At 31.4% G+C, this 18,279-nt stretch overlaps 2 protein-coding genes across 3 annotated transcripts; both read right to left on the bottom strand.

The window, feature by feature from the left end:
* Positions 1-3,958: 3,958 nt before the first annotated feature.
* On the bottom strand, positions 3,959-7,896 carry LOC114367577 (probable ADP-ribosylation factor GTPase-activating protein AGD15). 2 transcript variants are annotated; one of them, XR_003657244.1, is made up of 9 exons: positions 7,414-7,896; positions 7,211-7,269; positions 6,522-6,612; positions 6,394-6,448; positions 5,928-6,024; positions 5,623-5,818; positions 4,766-4,946; positions 4,372-4,486; positions 3,959-4,165 (listed from the first exon to the last, which is right to left on the bottom strand). XR_003657244.1 is itself a non-coding variant. In XM_028324770.1 (8 exons), coding segments are annotated over exons 1-8 (732 nt in total). In that variant the 5' UTR covers positions 7,465-7,896; the 3' UTR covers positions 3,959-4,484. The 2 variants fall into 2 exon arrangements, 1 of the variants encoding a protein (XP_028180571.1); XM_028324770.1 differs by having other exon boundaries at positions 3,959-4,486.
* Positions 7,897-9,034: 1,138 nt separating this feature from the next.
* On the bottom strand, positions 9,035-13,805 carry LOC114368703 (eukaryotic translation initiation factor 3 subunit J-like). The gene is made up of 7 exons (XM_028325934.1): positions 13,664-13,805; positions 12,738-12,800; positions 11,734-11,858; positions 11,014-11,156; positions 9,885-10,038; positions 9,645-9,804; positions 9,035-9,544 (listed from the first exon to the last, which is right to left on the bottom strand). The coding sequence occupies exons 2-7, from the start codon at positions 12,748-12,750 to the stop codon at positions 9,450-9,452; spliced, it is 690 nt and encodes a 229-aa protein (XP_028181735.1). The 5' UTR covers positions 12,751-12,800; positions 13,664-13,805; the 3' UTR covers positions 9,035-9,449.
* Positions 13,806-18,279: the final 4,474 nt, after the last annotated feature.

The raw sequence follows: 18,279 nt of genomic DNA, 5'->3' as shown, positions 1-18,279 counted from the left end.
TTTTCTTCCAATCAAACAAGAAAAAGAAATTAAACTCTGAGCTAACTAACTGATAATTGAATCGCATAATATGGAATTTGAAGTTCAGCTCTTAAAATTCTCAGTGCAAGTGCGAACAATCGAAATCTAAAGCTTAATAAATTAATGTAACAACAAACTAGTTGATGTGTGATTCAGTTTTCTCATGAGAATGAAAGAGAAAATGCGAGGTACCGATGTGAGCTTTGCAGTGACGAGATGAATAGGAACGCTGAAGAAGTGGAACTAACTACCTGCAAATTTAGAAACGAAATTCTCAAAGCGTGAAAGAAGAATAAGAAGATCGAGGAAGAAGGAGAAAGAGTACGTTAGAGGGTGAAAAGGTTGATATGGCGGTGGTGGCAGTGATCGACGAGAGAGAATTCAATTCAGCGTTTTTCCCGCTTTTATACGTAACATACAGATAGAGAGAGAGAGTGAGCGCGCGCGAAATAGGTTCATAACTCGCAGTTTTTGTTTCTGTTGTGGAGAGTCAACTACAATGCGGACAGCCTTACGATGAGGACTGTGTGCCCAAAAATTCTATTTTTATTTTGTGATGTATGTAAATAACTAATGCCTCACTTTTTTATATTTTTTTAAAAATTTAAGTAGAATGTATGTTTTTTACATTGAAATTTAACAAAAATACTAACAATATTCTTTTTATAACTCTTTTTATTATTGATTAAAATTAATTAAAAATCATAAATTTTAATGAGTTTCACTACCTCTAAATCAAGTGAGACTCAATAAATAAAAAATAAGACCTACTAAAACTTGTGATAAAAAATGTTATTAGCACTTGTCTCTCATCTAGTTATATATGCAAGTTAACAAAAGTACGGTAACATTCTTGTAAGTAAAATGTTTTTGTTAATATCGATTATAAAATAACTAATGCTACGAGTTTTCCTTAACATTGGTTATTTTAATACCGATTTTAAAATCAACGTTATTTTTTTGCTTAATATAGATTTTATTAAAAATCAATGTTGTCCATGTGTATTTCTATCAAAAGCCAAGTTAGAGACCCTCGTTTGGCTCTTTTTATCAAAAGCAATCAAAGAAAGCAAAGTTAGGGTCTCCTTGACAAGGACCAAGTCGAAGAGGGTGAAGGAGGCGTTGGACTCAGTAATGATCTTGAGCCTTGTGTCTTGACGGCATTGAAGTTAGAAACGTGGGCAAAAACATGGATTTGGCAGGGGACTCCATCGAGCCCATGTGTCATGCATTGAAGCGTAAAATATGAGAGTAAAGAATAAATCAGCCTTGAAATTTCGATTGAATTGATTTTGATTCGTTGTTCCTCTCTTTTCCTGAATCATATATATGGCAAATTTTGGTGTGAATCGGTGAATTCCCAAAATGGGTGACTGCCATCGTTATCAAACTCTACGAGTTGATTCGTGTGCAAATTCTCTTTTTAGTAAACTCTATATAGACTTGGTAGACTCTATGTAGACTCGGTTGACTCTCGAATTTACCATTGAATCAGTGAGTCAACAAGTTAAAAAAATTAGACCAAAATACATGAAGTTTTGGGTTGTTTACTATGAGTTTAGGGTTCAACATACTTACATTTGGTCTGTTGTTTTTAAATCAAAGAACTCTCACCTTTAACAACAACAAACCCTTAATGAGAATATTCTACCACTATTATCATCTCTGCAAGTTATTATCTAGTAGTGATGCATTATTAGACTTAGTTATTTAAATATTGTAGAATTTATGATTTATTATTTTTCTTTATTATATTGTTAAAATATTCAAGTGGTATGTTATTTATAGATATTTAATTATTATTTTATATGAAATAGACTCCACAAGAGTTTATGTAGACTCTTAAGTTTGATAACTTTGGTGACATAAAAAAAACATCATCGTGTGCAAGACTCGTCATCTTCTTCATCCTCTTCATCCTTGGACTCCGAACACTCTTCGCGGCAGTGACAACACGAGAATGAGCAACTCAGAAAGAGCGAGGAAAAGGAGTAGTGAAGGAGGAAGAATAGAGACACAGAGAGGAAAAAAAGAGGCTCCACAATTCCGATGACTCCTACTCTTCGAAGGAGGAAGACAAACAACCTAGGGTGTCATATCGAAATGATGAAAGAGTTTCCCAATGTCGGCAACGATTTGAAGCATGTTTCACTTTAATTGCCACTCTCACACTACGTCAATTCCATTGTTAGTGCTTTTCTGGTGACCACACTAGAGTTGTGTTTGAATTTGAAATGGGTTATTATTGCATGTTCTTAGGTCAATGAAAATATTGTATGATATATATATATATATATATATATATATATATATATGCTTGATTCATTTGATTCTTATTAGTCTTGTTGCTGTTGTGTTTGAGTTTAGCTCTTGCAAATGATTGATGATGGAGAAGCTGTTGACATAAAGGGTACATCAGAAAAGTCTTTAACGAAGCATTTGAAAAAGTTGTTCCTTTCGTTAAACCTTGAGGATGGAAATAGGGTTTTCTTACTGCATTCTAAAGCTCACCTTAATTTGGATGTTGTTGGCCCTCTCATTCAATCCTATATGAATATGAATCCCATGAATGAGCAAGTTGAGACTTCCACACTAGTGCCTGAATCAAGTTCAATTCCAATAGATACTGGAAATGAACAGATGATCGATGACCATGCAACAACAGGTCCAGAGGATCATTCTGTTGGTCCTAGAAGAAGGTGATGAGTGATAACTCTTTTTGTCATTTTTGTTTATGTTTATTTTTAATTTTTCGAAAGTATTGCTTGCTTTATTGTGCAGGATGATTGGCCCTGCAATGCCATCAGCTGAATTACCTCTGTTGCTGCAAAATTAACAGAGGCACAGACTGAGCTCAGGTACCGCCCTATTTAAGTTCTTGTTGATTATGTTTTGTGGCTCAATTGAGTCAATTCACATCTGACGACAATGATGACCATTTTGATGCCAATGTCTTTAGAGATATTGAATTGGACGACACTAAACTATTTGTAGGACCATCACCACCTGCTCTAGTTTCTGAACGAGAATCAGCTAATGAATACTTTCAATACAAGGGATTTCCGTGCCAAAGATCTACTGTTTCATCTCAAACATGTTGACTATGATAATAATTATTGTGTAACACAGGGGAATAAACATCATGAAGATTTATATTAATGGATCATGAACAATCAAGTAAATGAACTTCACATCACACTTTAATCCAAAAACTGTAAGGTTCAAGATTATGGATTTTTCTTTTACTAATATAATATTCAACCTTCTCATTCATATTCAACATGAGACTTCACTTCAAACTTATACTACTCCAACACGATCCAATTACATAATAAGTTTATGGCCCCCTTATTGAAAAAATAATAATTAAAAATGTATTTTTTACAAAAATGATAATAAATATTATGATTTTATCTTTCATTTTTTTTAGATAAATCTTTCTTTCATTTATTATATCATCAATTCTTTTGAACTATACAAATATACAATTCAGTTCTAGCAATTAGAAATTTTATATTTGGTTTTATACAGAATCGAGAGAGACGAAATCAATGATGGATTGTTCTTATAACATTTTGTTTATGGTAATTATTACTATTCAACATTAATTATAAAGCCATTAAAGCAATTTTTACTATTTTTATTAAAAGGCAAATGATAACATTACTTGTTAAACCATTAAATTTCCTTATCTTCTTAGAGAGATTAAAACCTTTAATTTGTTTTAACGTGTGACTAATGGCACTGCAAAATTATAAGTTTAAGATAAAACTTCTGATCATGTCAACCTTTGTTAAGCAAACCCAAAATTCACAACAGAAAGTTAACATTCTCTATGTATTTTGACTGATGAATAAAAGAAAAAGGTGCACTAGAAAAAGAACAAACTTAGGCTGGGGCATATGACGTCTTCAGTCACAGACTCTTGAATTAACACTGAAAGAAGAAAAGAATAACTGTTATTTAATTCCCTTGAGCCCTTTTGTTAATCTCAATCAATGGCTGTAATAGGAGCTACAGTGCAATCAAACCATCTTATGAACAATTTCAGGCTGTGTGATACATCAACGCCAAAGTGGTGCAGATGTGCTCCAAATTTATATCCTGCTGCAGTGTGCTTTGATTGAGATCTTTGTCCCTAAACCTGTGAAAACACAGGGCTTGTTTATGAAAACAAATTCTATTATTCTATACTACTCACTTAATCTCTCATCCAAAGTCTATTTAGGTTTTAATAATTATTGTCAAAACTAGTGTATTTAAAACTAAAAAACAGAAACTACTAGGAGATGTTTTCTGTTTTCATCTTATTCAACATCCCCCTTAACTTCACAAAAGTACACACCATACCAATGCAGCTCAAAGTTCATCCGACATTGCAAGATCATCTGCAACTATAATGTTGTGACATCTATGCGAAATGCTAGCTCAACAATCTACAAACATACACCTCATAAGCCTTTTCCTGCAAACATGAATATTGATTTAATAATTTGGAAGTGCATATCATGAGCTGCCACCATCTCATTAGTTTCGATGCAAAGGGTGCAAGGATATTAAAAGAAGAAAGAACTAGCTAACTGAAGAAACTCTATAATAGCTTCAAATTTGTCTGACCAAAATTATTCTATATAAAGCATTAAACGTCTTTACGCCTCCATAATTGTCTAAAAACTTACTATCAAGAGAATGAGAAATAGAAGAAATATTACAGAAGAGTATAATACAAGTATTGTCATCTTACAATCAAATGTTGTCCAGCTAGGAGGTGTAGTTGAGAAATCCTGTTTACTATCATGGATGGAAAGCAAGCCAAAATGATCAACAGTACCATTGTTCTTTCCCCTAGAGTAGTCAAAATCAAATGATGCAGATGGCCTCCTTATTGGTGGTGGTGAATTCTTCTTTTGCAAATCTGAGGAGCCCTGAATTGCAAAGGATAAACTTTTATTGGTTTTTTTTTGGTGACGTAATAAATCTTGAAAGGCAATCAAAATTTTTCGGAGCAGAAAAAAAGAACAAAGTTATATAGCAGAGAGGAAAAGAAAAAAGAGACAATAAAATCAAGTTGTGACCTGCCACTAGATATCTCTTACCACATTCCTCCTTTTGAATATCTAGGTCTAAAGGATGTGACTAAACCCACTAAAGGAATGTTCTACACAAGGCTATGCAATGCTAAATGCTATATACCTTAAAAGGGCTATTATGGGGGAAAAAATTTCACAAGTAGGGCAAGAAATTCCATCAGATAGCATTTTGAAATGAGAAGCGAAATTTATGGCTCCCTCCTACCCTTACCCTGCCTTGCAAAAAAAAGAAGAAAAGAAATACAGAACTTTCCACAATAGATCAGGGTATCTTAATAGCAAATTAGCAATCTAGGTCATACAAATGAAGATAACAACAAAATTCTAAGAAACAAAGAAAAATAGTAATGGACCACCCATATAGACCAAACCAACAAACCATAAAAATCACCTGCTCAACAACTGTGCATGTGACTAGTTGTTCAAATTATCAATTGTAAATGTATCTGTGCAATTAAAATCAGAAGAAAAATCTTTATCACGGTTTGAACTTGACATTAAACATGAATACCTCATGAGATCTCGTTATTGGAGACCGAATTTGTGCCATGTGTTTCACAAGAATGCTTTCCTCAAGAGACAATCTCCTATTCTGAATAGCACTCTTGGCCCCAGAAGCTGGTGACTTATTCGAGTTAAAGATTATTTCAGCTGACTTTGAAGCTGGTTGTAGTCCACCTTTTGAAGCCCATCTTTTCTCCACATACCTGAAAGATTATAAGCAAGTTCATAACACTAGAATATGGTAAAGTTGATGCAAATTTAATCTTCTGGTTTTAAGTAATGTCATGCATCAGAATCCATTAGAAGTTTTACTTGGAACGAATAAACTTCTCGACTCCATATCCATTTCTGTCAAAATTTGGCGGTAATTCTGCCTCCCAGTGCTTATTTGACTTCGCATTACCCATTACTGCATAAAACACAAAAATCAAGAGATGAGCTAGGTAGACATTATGCAGACAACCAAAGTACTATGTAAATTCAGCTGCAAGAGAATACAAGAGCCCAGTAATTTTTTCTAACAATTACCCTATCTTCCATAAGTAGTTTTACCAACCAATTAAGAGGATATTATTTAATCTCCTACAAAAGGTATATCTACCTACATATATACCAAACAGACCATACCCCATTATGTTCAGACCTACACCAAACCTTTTAAGAAAACTAGTAAATTCTCTTATTTTGAAAAGAGGACAGAGTTACTCATAGTATCTCATAATTAGCTTAACCATACTTTAGATTAAGAAAGTAAGAAACAAATTGTGAACTTCCTTACATTGCATAAAAGAAATTTGATCTGGCAACCATGTATCCAAAGTTGTGGACCGCACCTAGTTGTAAAATGAGAAGGGTTAGCCCATTATCAATTTCTAAACTGACACAGAAGAAAAGATGAATATGAACCTTTGATATATGCACTCCAAGACTCCGGTGAATTCCTGAACATTGCATGCAAATGAATATCCCTAAGTTCACACTTGCCCATCGTGGTGCCCTGAAATATTAAAAATGTATGTGCTTATAAACCATGAAAAAACCTCAACATTCCCAAGTTAACCATCAATGCTAAAACCCAAGTTGATCCCCGAAATCAAAGGATATTGAACAGGAAAGTGAATGAAAAGGAAAAGTTAAAAGTAAGTATAAAAGGGAAAAAAGAAAACTTTTAAATAGCTGATGCACAACGAATATCCATGTGAATATAACACAAGTACTCAAAATTGTTTAATACTTCCCATCCTCCCCAAAGAAAGAAAGAAAAGAAAAGAAAGGGCCTATTCGGAGTTGAAGCTTCACAATAAAAAACACTATGACAAATTACATTGATACCCCTTATAGTTTCTTGAAATTTTACACGATACTTAAGTCCACCACCTTTTTAAGGCTTAATAAGGTAACTCCTCTCAATTGTTTGAAACACATTAGACTATGTATCCTTATTATCCAAGAAACACATTACATTATGTATCCCTATAAAGGCTGGAGTATTGTGTAAAATTTCAAGAAACCACATGAAGTATGAGCGTAATTTGCCGAAAACATTAATATCTATGCTTAACATCAAACAAATGGGTTCTGAAAAAGGCATATACTTGGTCCTGCAGTCTGCACATTCCCTGTTGTCAGGTAGCTTAACAAGTCCCTCTAATATCTGCATCCATTCACAACAAAAACAAACAAAAGAAAACGGAAAAGAAAAGATGTTGCTAGCTTCACATGATGCACAAGAAGATAAAAAAACACATTGTCAAAACGTTATGATACAAAACCCAAAAGGGGTGGGAAAAAATGGAACCTTGGTGTGCTTGGCATGGAGCTCCTTAGAGACGGAGGCTTTTCCGCTCATGTTTGCAAAACCTTCACCGCGTTTCTTGCTGTTGAGTCAAAGCGAAGGAAGAGCAAAGAAAGAAAGTAAGTGGGTGGAGAAAATATGGTTCAAAAGAGGGTCTTGAAATTTCAACTTGTTCGTTGATTTGTTTTTGTTTTTGTTTTGTGGTTCCGCAAGTTCAAAGGGAAACCCTGTTGGGGATGGAACTGACACGAGAAAAACACGGATATTCCGTTCATCCTTGTATGCTAAAATCGTCACTTACTAGGTTTGGTGATTGATTATTTATTTTCAAGTCAACATGGTTGGCTTATACAAAAACAACAACGACATGCAAAAAGTCAACTCTGCTTATATATTATTGATCCTCTTCAAAAGAAACTGCATGGTGTGCAGTTGCAAATAGCCATAAAAGTTAATTAAATTTTATTTTAAGTGTTGCTTTACTATATAATAAAATAAAATGAATGGATGGGGTTCATGCAGAACATCAAAATCCTCTAATTATCTATATTCTATATTCACGTGCAATGTAGTTTAACTTTTATGCATATAATTTTGTTTACATTATTAATCAATTAAAAAAAATATACATAGAATTAGGTATGACTATAAAAAAATATCATAAAACTTATCATACATATTAATTTCTGATTAGATATAAAAGTTGAATAGCAATTTAACCTATTTTTTTAAGACACTATCTAACCTTTATTTAATATTTTTTGAATCCAAATGTGAATTGGGAATTACAAACTTGATTTCTTTTTTATAGAACAAACATAATTTTAGTTGTATTTACGTACCATACATTATAGATTAAGGAGTTCAAATGAGAACAAAAAAGGAGTTTAAATGAGTATTTAGCAGTGAAATATGTCCAACTAGATTTAATTATAATTTTGCCTCCAACTTTTTAATTTTTGATAAATTTTATCTCTAATAATCATTTTTTTATTAACAAGCACAAAAATTAGAGGTAAAATTTATCAAAATAATGAAAAATAGGAGTAAAATTCATAAAAATGAGTGTAAAATATGCCAAAAAATAAAAAATTAAAGTAAAATGTATAATTATATTAGGAGTAAAATAACAAATGATAAAATTCAAAGTTTTTTAAAAGTTGAAAGTAAAATACACCAAATTAATTTGGTGGAATAAAATTTGTCAAAAATTAAAAAAGTTAGAAGATAAAAAATAAAATTATAATAGAAAAAAAAATTAAGAAACTAACCAAAAGCATGTCTTTAATTAACCTCCCAACTTTTAGATTCCCAAACGGTCATACCTAACTCAAAAATATCACTAATGTCCTCAAAAAGGATAAAAAATACTAATTTTTTTTTTAAATTTAGGCAAGTAGCTTTAAAAGAAACAATTCTATGCAAAAACCTAATAATAAGCAAATTACGCGCTCACGATAAAAACCCTCAAAACACTCGTGAAAAACTTCACACGTTAAAGTAATAATTATATGTTAATCATGCATTGCCATAATTCTTTATTACTCATTCAATCTAGTAGGGAAAGAAGAAAGATCTGTTTTGTGGCTTACTCTCGTAACTTTGTAACCATCTCTCAACAGTGTAGTGCACATCAAACAAGGCATATTCATTCTCATGCAGTTGGTAACAATGCTATCAACATCCAACATTAACAAAAAAAAGACAATGACAAGTTCCCCTAACAAGAAAAGGTCAAGTTCTATTCTTACAATCCAAGAGCATATAAATGTACCCAAGTTAAAGGTAATGCTGAATGTTGCCACGTTCATCTTCAAACTGTTCTATAAATCATATAAACTAACTTCCAAGTATATATTGGTGGTGACAAAATTGACAATGAGAAAACAAGACACTGATGCACACTCTTATTAGACAAAATAGGGGACTGCACTCATTTAACATTTGACAAGGGTAAGCCGAAGGGTCTTGTCCCAACTTTCAATGTTGAAACACTTGAATCCCGTAACTGAATCTGAATGGAACCGAACAAAAAAATTTCACATGAAATCATAATCATCCAGAGCATCATATCGATCAGCAGGAATAAAATCCTCATCAGGTTTATCAACATTAAGTTGTTTTTTCTTTCCACCTGCAGTCACAGCAAAGACCTTGAAAACTACCCCGAAAGAGAAACAAGATAACACAAATATATAAAAGCAACAAATGGTTTTAATCCAAGATGAACTTACCTATCTTCTTTTTACCAGCATTGGCTTCTTTTTCTGCCTTTATCTTCTCATTTGCAATGGCAGTTACCGAAGATGCAATATCTTTGGCATCTGCCCCTTTTAGAGAAGTCGTTGATAGTCTCATTACTGCCTTCAGCAAGCCAATATAATGATAACTTTTCTGCATTCGTCAAAAAGCAAATTGGGATGCCTTTTCGACAAATATTCATTGAAGGAGGAAGGCAGGAGTATTTAACTGACCTCAAAAGCACGGAGCTTGTGTGAGATGAGCTCTGCATACTCCAAGAAATCACTTTCAGATTTCGGTATGAAAGTGTCAAGGTTCTTTTCATCTTTTTCATTTCCCCCACTGAACAATTCTTTAGTGGCCTTATAATCTGCTTCTTCAATTAATCTGTGATAGAGAATAGAGAGAAAATTAAATAAGACAGTAGGATGCTTGATCCAAGTTTTCAATATGCTTCTTTTAGATGCTGCAGTCATTCAGAGACTATAACAAACATTAGTAAAAAGAATGATAATTTTATCAATGACATTACTTAAACATCAAATTTAATACCATTGAATAAGAGTACGAATATCCAAGTAGGCTTCTCGCATTTAATCATTTGAGTTTGGGGGCTAATTCATACTCATAGTTCTGTTGCAGTTTTTCCTTTATTTCTGCTTGGTGGCTGACTTTAATTTTATTGGGATCATTCCTTACCCTCTCCCTACTCAGCAATCCTTTTTTTCTTTACTTTTAATGATATAATACCCAAAAAGAATAAATCAGCTCCTCATTATAAGTGCCATAGCTAGTTAAAGCAAACCTTAGATATCATTTCGCTTAAACAAAGTAGTTTAAGTAGAAGACTAAAAGTCAAAGAAGATATGGCCCTCACAAAAAGAAATTGTACTTCAACAACAGAGTATTGACATTTAACAGATTATTTTGTCACGCAAACAAACCAAGTTGCCATTGAAAAGTATACGGAAGCAACTTAATGGTCTTGTTATAATCTGGCCTAGCTCATAATCATATTTTCCTAACCAGCAGATATGGCAAACCTACACATTGTCAGGTGTAGAGTTTAATAAAATGTGATACAAAAAGAAATTGTACTTCAACAACCGAGTATTGACATTTAACAGATTATTTTGTCATGCAAACAAACCAAGTTGCCATTGAAAAGTATACGGAAGCAACTTAACGGTCTTGTTATAATCTGGCCTAGCTCATAATCATATTTTCCTAACCAGCAGATATGGCAAACCTACACATTGTCAGGTGTAGAGTTTAATAAAATGTGATACCTGTACCCATAAGCATAACAGAATGTTATTAAAGGAACATCAAGATGACCAAATTGGGTGGAAAACAATATACCTTTGTTGGCGAAGTTTTTCAGCCACAGGATCTAATGGTTCTTCCTTTATTGGTTCTACTGTCTTACCCTTCTTGTCATTATCTTTATCAGAAGATTTTTTGGGAGCCTTTACAGTAGTTTTCACAGCAGGTGCTGCAGGTGCCTGACAATATTATGCAAAGTAACATAAAAATATGGCAATTAATAACTAAGGAAAAACAGAAGACCATAATTATAAGAAATACAGCATCATTTCATTAAAGTAATCATGAAACTCAAATCTAATGGTACTAAAAAAGCAATCATTGTTAAAAGTGTATGTTAAACAACTTGCACCATTTTTAGTTTTATACAAGCCCCCCAACCTCCCCCCTCCTTTCCTCTAAAAGATAATAGATAGATAAAAACAGGTATAAAAATACAACTGCAGACTTAAGTAAAAAGAACTATACTGATAAATTGTAAATTATATTTACTAATAATATCTAATAATTTCTTGTCAAAATAATAGTAGTAATAATAATAACTAGCAATTTTGATATTTTAGTAATCAACAAAAAATTACTAATAGAAGTTGCATGGGCATAGCAGTAGTATAAAATGCATTTTAATCAGCCTATAGGAACATAACTGGATAGGAGTGTAAAAAATGTCAATCTTTCTTCAAAACTTATACACAATCATATAATCATATAAATTTAACAATTCTCAGTTGTTACATCATGTTTAATTTTTCATACCGGAGCAGGCTCATCTTCATCCTCCCATGATTCCTTCACATCATTTTCATCCACATCTTCATCGTCCCAATTAGTTTTAACTGGATCTTTCAATGTTAGATCAATAGGGGCAATATGCTCATCCTCTGCAACAGTCATTCTCAAATTAACAAGGATACAGTAGATAGTAGAAGAAACATAATATACAAGCTTACAAACATATTAGCGTGTTTGAAATAAACAAAAAATGAGAATTGAATTGATTTATAGATGGAATCTTTTAGTTTGCTAAGTTAAATAAGAGTTCATCTTATTTTTTTAGTTGGATAAATTTAGAATTTACTCAACAATGGTTGAATTTGAGCAATGTGATTTGGTTATGGTTTTCATAATTCATATTTAATTGAAAAATTCATACTTACTAGTTTAGCCATTCTAACTACTTTAAGTAAGGGCAATCCAGCAAAATTGTTAAAGTAATTAACTAATTTAATCTTTAAAGATTCAAATATGACAAAAATATTACAAATGAAGTCAAATCAATTTGTTATGATTAGTTCCATACATACAAATTGATTGCTAATAAAATCAAATCCATTTTTAATAATGTATAATTAATAATTCCAAACATACATACAATGGATCAACATGTAAGATAACTATCAATTAAATCACATTATAACTTCTGAGAACCAAAAATTCATTAGCAGGTAGCAACAACTAATATAGTTTTATCTTGTGATACATACAAATATAATATCCTAATCCTTCTTTGAAAAGAGGATCTGGAATAAGCAATAAAAAACTGATGAGAAGAGTAAATATTAAAGATGGTGTCTGGACTTGGAGGTAAAATAAACAAAAAGAAAATATAAAAGACCAACACAATGAGACTGAAAGTAATAACTAATAACCTACTACTTGATTAAAGAATTCATCCAATAAAACAACATTCCAGCAATTACATTAACATTCAACAAGTTATGTGCGTGTACAAACAAATAAGTGAAGCAAGATATCATTACCCCAATCATCCATTTGTTATCACTTCGTCAATAAAACAGAATAACTGAGTTTCCGCTAACCAACTGCATAAAGAATAAAGATCATCAGATATCTGAATTTAATCATAGAAAACCAAGAGAGCACAAAGAGAACCACCTCCTCAACCTCCCCAAAAACCCCGTAGTGGGGATAGGGGTGGAAAAGGAGTGACACAGACTAAGTAAATCAGAAAATACACGTGAAAATCAAAAGAAACAATACAGTTATATACTTTAAATCCCATTCTATTAGAATATCAAAATCAACATTTTGTGATATATCTTCCTTATATCACATCCAACGTGACATTCTTCACAAGCAAACACCTCGGATATACACAAAAATTAATCAAAACTAATCCTAGCAAGAGCCACAAAGTTTTTAAAGATTCCAAAACCAGATTCTGAGAATTCAAAATAAACCAATTAGTCTTAGAACCAAAAATTGTCAAATTACTAGATTCTATAATGCCAAAGACACAGAAATCATGTACTCAAACTCTCCCTTTCAATTCAGAATCTTCAAATCCTCACACAAAACACCAAAAAGGGGAAAAAAAAACCTCACCTTCAAGGGATATTGCACACCCGTTTGAGAGAAGAAAAAAAAATTAAGAGTTCAACCCATTAACAAAAAAAGAGAAATTCTAGCATCGAAGTGCAATCAAATAAAAACACGCAAGCATTACACCCAAGTAAAAAAGGCGAAATAAGAACACTTTTTTAGGGTTTAGAAACAAAGAAGCATCAAAGACTGCTACTTGACCGAATTGTCTAATTTGGTGCCAAAAGCATTCGATCCGTGACGATGATTTTCCAGGAAAATATCCAGTAAAAAATATTCCGAGAAAAGCTATCTCAAGAGATGGTATCTTTATCGGAATGGATTAAAGAAAACGGTGAAGTACCTGGGGAGAGCGTTGATCGGAATTAGGGGTTGGGGTTGGGGCGGTGGAGTGTGAGGTTCCGATTTGAGAAATTAGGGCACAAAGGATTTGGTCTGTGTGTTTGGTCCGGTTGGGGAATATAAACTGCCGTCGAAATAAAACTTACGGACTATAAAGGTTTTTTTTTTATTGCTAACCATGTATGCAATACGTATGGATTAAGTAAAAAAGCTCAACAAAAATTATAAAAATACAATAACTATTCTATCAATTTTTTTTTATTTCATCAAATCCTATTTGATTTATATCTTATTTAATCTTATCAAATTTTATTTGATCAAATATACAAATAATTATCTTATTATTTGATTTATATCTTACTCAATCTTTAATTAATTAATTAAATCATATCTAATTAATTATGTTATTATATTATATTTTATTTAATTAAATATGTCATTAATTAATTAAATCACATTAAATTTATATTTAGCTGCTTCTTCTATGTTTGTAAATCCTATAGATTCCTACTAAATTAACAATAATATTATTCTTATAATATTATAAACAATAATTCACATCTAACATCGAGAAAATCAATTATTTGATTTCAACCTTATCATTTTTCATTCTGCAGCTTTTGTCCCTTCATCTAAATGTCTAGATCGATTGTCATTTTCATTAAGTTCAATCATCAATTTCTCCATATACCTGAGTAGACACATAGATACAAACAGATCAAATATTTTATATTAGGTTATTTTTTGCATGGCCATGCATATAATGCGCCTCACTCTGTCAAGAGACCTATGGACATAAATACTGTTATGTAGGATAGACGAATCTTATCTACATTTCTCAACATAATTGATTCATTATAGACTTAAGTATTACTTTTATGATTATCCTTTGGATAGGATTAAAGACTACAACGCTTACATTTAAATTGGAGTTGTTTCAAGTTGAAAAACTACTATCACTTTATGATTGTGGCGAGAAACATTTTTGACACTTACATAACTATTAATTATGACACTTATAATATGTCTAGTATAAATATAAATATTACTCTTAATATTCATATTTTTGTGTCAATTTGATATTTCATATGTATGACTTGTGAGATGTGGTTATCATGCTACTCACACACTAGTCTTTAATGCATCAATGTTGTCATGGCCGACAACTTTGACTACAAACACTTTAAGAATTAGGTTATATTATTCAATGAATCCTACATTATCAAATAACTCACTTATTTTAAGAATTTTACTATATTATAAAATAAATAACATAACAACTAAAATGTCTCATATATAAATATAAATATAAATCAAATTTGTAATACAAATATAGTCTAAAATGAGATTATTAGGATTAATTCCAACAAAACTAATATGAGATTTAATAATAATTTGAAGTTTGAGTCTCAAAATATACATTTAGGTTAATATTTAGAACTAAAGTATAAATATTGGTGCGTTGTATAAGAAAATGAAGGATATTATATAATAGGTTTTTTTTACTGCAAATAATATGTTGCTATTATCATAAAGATTTTTATTTCATATATTTTTTGTGTGGTGTTACAGTGGGACTAAATGCTCAAAAACTAGAAATCACAAAACAAAAATCATTGAAAGATTAGCTTACAAGAGAATTTGGATACAAGTTGGAGCTTGGTGGTACAAGTGCATTCCTTCTTTCAAAGAGTGTATCTTTTTCACTCATCAATCAACAACTTGATTTGCTTTACAGAAAACATGATGACACTCAACATTTCGATCTTCAGGAAAAACTTAACAATATCATTATGGAATTTGTACCATTAATGCCAACCTTAATAGATTCTTTTTTCTTCATTCTCCAGTTCATAAAAAAAATAAGATTTGATTAATTCAGACCGAAAGGTTGATCAATAATTATTTTGATCAAGGATCAAACTTAAATAATATTAAAACGGTTTAACTTTAACTTAAACACATTAATCATTTTTCTTCAATCACTTAATTATCTCACTAGATTATCTCACATATTAATAATTTGTATCATTATATAATTGATGATCCAAGTTCTTTTAAAGTTTCACATCAAATTAGTTCCAATGTAGAAGCAAGTAATTACTTGCTTTTACATGCACCCCGAGGTTGAAAAACACAATATCAAACATGTGATTAGAGAAAAAAAAGTAAATTGACTAATTTTTTTAATTAAATGTGTTATATATATATATATTCACGCATGCCTCACATCAACAACAAATTCCAACAGACATTAAGACTTGAATCCTATTGCCATCTTGCTTTACATTGTTTCCACATCGTTAGGATGCATAACTGGTGATTTATTAATTGCTTGATCAAAACAACTGAATCTTTCATCAATAGCAATAGCTAGTGAATTAATTAAGAAAAAAAAGATAACACGCACAAATACCAGATATCTCAATTTTTTTTAAAACAAAGAGCACGTGTTTCCAAAATTTCTTTGCTTCCAATTCAAATAACAAAATAAAGAATAAATAAAGCAAAACACTAATCCATGAAATTAATGTTACCAAGAGTTACTGATATAGACAATTTAGTACACAATGTGAGAACTGAGAAGCAAAACTTATTTTGAATTGTTCACCCAGCGACAAGTAATTTGACAAGACAATCCAATACAAGGTAAGAGGAGGATAATTTGCTTCTCTCTAATTTAAGAATAGTGCTAAAGCAATTTAACAAGTCAACTAAGTAACTAAACACAAGAACATAAAATCCTTCATCTGCTTCTATCCAAAATAAAGTAACGTACAACTGCTTAATTTACAAAATTGACAACAGCTCTAATTCTAATAGGCTAACTTATGCATAAATGTCATTAAAAACTTACTTACTTTGCCATGTACTGTGGTAGACTGAACAGGAAGGAAAAAAAATTCAAGAGAAGGAAGCATGGAAGATCTTTTGTATTCATTAGCATTTGACACAACTTCCATGTTTGTACCTTATATGGCCGGTATTATCTGAAGCAACTGCACGTATTATGTTGTTGGCATTTGCTATAAGGTTTATTTCTTCAGGGACAGAAAGTAAACAAATTGTTTTGATTCATGAGGCATCAGAAAAGCAAAAACTGAAATTGCAATAAAGGGAGTAAATTCGAAAATACCTTTCGAATGACAAAAAAAAGTTCATAGTTAGCTTTTACATGCCTTAGGACAACCAATTTGAAAACCTCAAAGTGATAAGTAGCTATATATTGAAAAAAGAATATATTTAAAGTCCATCTCTAATGAGAAAATAGGTAAGGTATTAACGCAATAAATGATCATAAGTAAATTAGAAAATTAAATGCTAGTCACTTAGCCTTCTAAAACCCCCATTCCTTATATCTCTTTTGTCCATTCTAATGTACAGGTAAATCTTAGAAGGTCATTAAAACAAACAGTCCTTGAATAATTACCACCAAAATAAAACATAGCCTTTGAAAATAATGTAATTAATTATGCAGCAATAACTTCAAAGAAAATATCAGCAAATTTAACACCTAAGACAGCTCCGACGATGAAAATATAATATAATATGCTTATACTTAAGTTTTCATTGTTGCAAAAGACTACAAGAAGTATGTAAAAAAAAACCTAGATATTTCTACAAAATGTGGTAAATAGAGTCAACTATGAGATAAATATTTCCAAATAATCATGTCAATTTCAGTGTGGTTTGTTATCTGAAACACAAACATAGTGTGGTGACTGAAAATACTTGAAAGTAGATTAAGCATATCAACAGTACATTGCAAAGAAAAGCATAGTTATTTCAGGTAAAAAAAATTTTTTTGACCATTATCAGCTTTGCAATATTAAAATGAACCAAATAACACATGATGTCAAAGGAAATATAACGTGAATCCATTACATAGAATTAAGTGTTAAATGTGAGCATTTCTTCCAATAGGATTCAAACCTTGTTTCATGTGAGAAATGAATCTTCTCTACCGGTATAAATTATTACATGATTTGAGACTATATATAGTTCCAATCAATGTGTATATTTATATATCGTAAATTGAAAAAATTGAGTTATAGAATTTAACTGGAACCATAGAAAAGTGGTGGTTTGAGATAATTTCCCTTCTACTAGAGTCTACTCTTATAGATGTGATTATACATGTATATGATTCTGATGATGTGATTATGCCTTTAGATATTGCTGCTAGATGACATTATTCTTGTATATGTTTGTGTATCGCCGGTTATTTCTTGTAGTATTCGTGTCTGGATTCTTACTTTTTTGGCATACCATATTTGTTTGTCTATGTTCTAAATTCAACCAGTGGCTGGGAAGTATACATTTCGAGACCCTGAAGATTGTGTTTGTTGATGATCATATTAGTGGAGACCATAGGTTATGGCTCATGGGTACTTAAGCTCAATTGAACACTTCAAGCATGTTTGGATGTTAATTTAACCATAATACGAGGTGTGTTTTATCCACAAATAACATCGTTAGCTTTGAAGATAATTTCGAATTTCAAACTATATTTTGATTAGAAATTAAAAAAGTTACTTGTATAGGTGAAAGCGTGATATCCAAAATTTAATCCAAATATGCTTGTATATGTGGCTTAGACAAAGATGGTGCAGCGAA

Source organism: Glycine soja, chromosome 9, assembly GCF_004193775.1.
Source record: "Glycine soja cultivar W05 chromosome 9, ASM419377v2, whole genome shotgun sequence".
Lineage (NCBI taxonomy): Eukaryota > Viridiplantae > Streptophyta > Magnoliopsida > Fabales > Fabaceae > Glycine > Glycine soja.
Note: the sequence above shows the minus strand (reverse complement) of the source record. Positions and strands in the feature narration are given on the sequence as shown.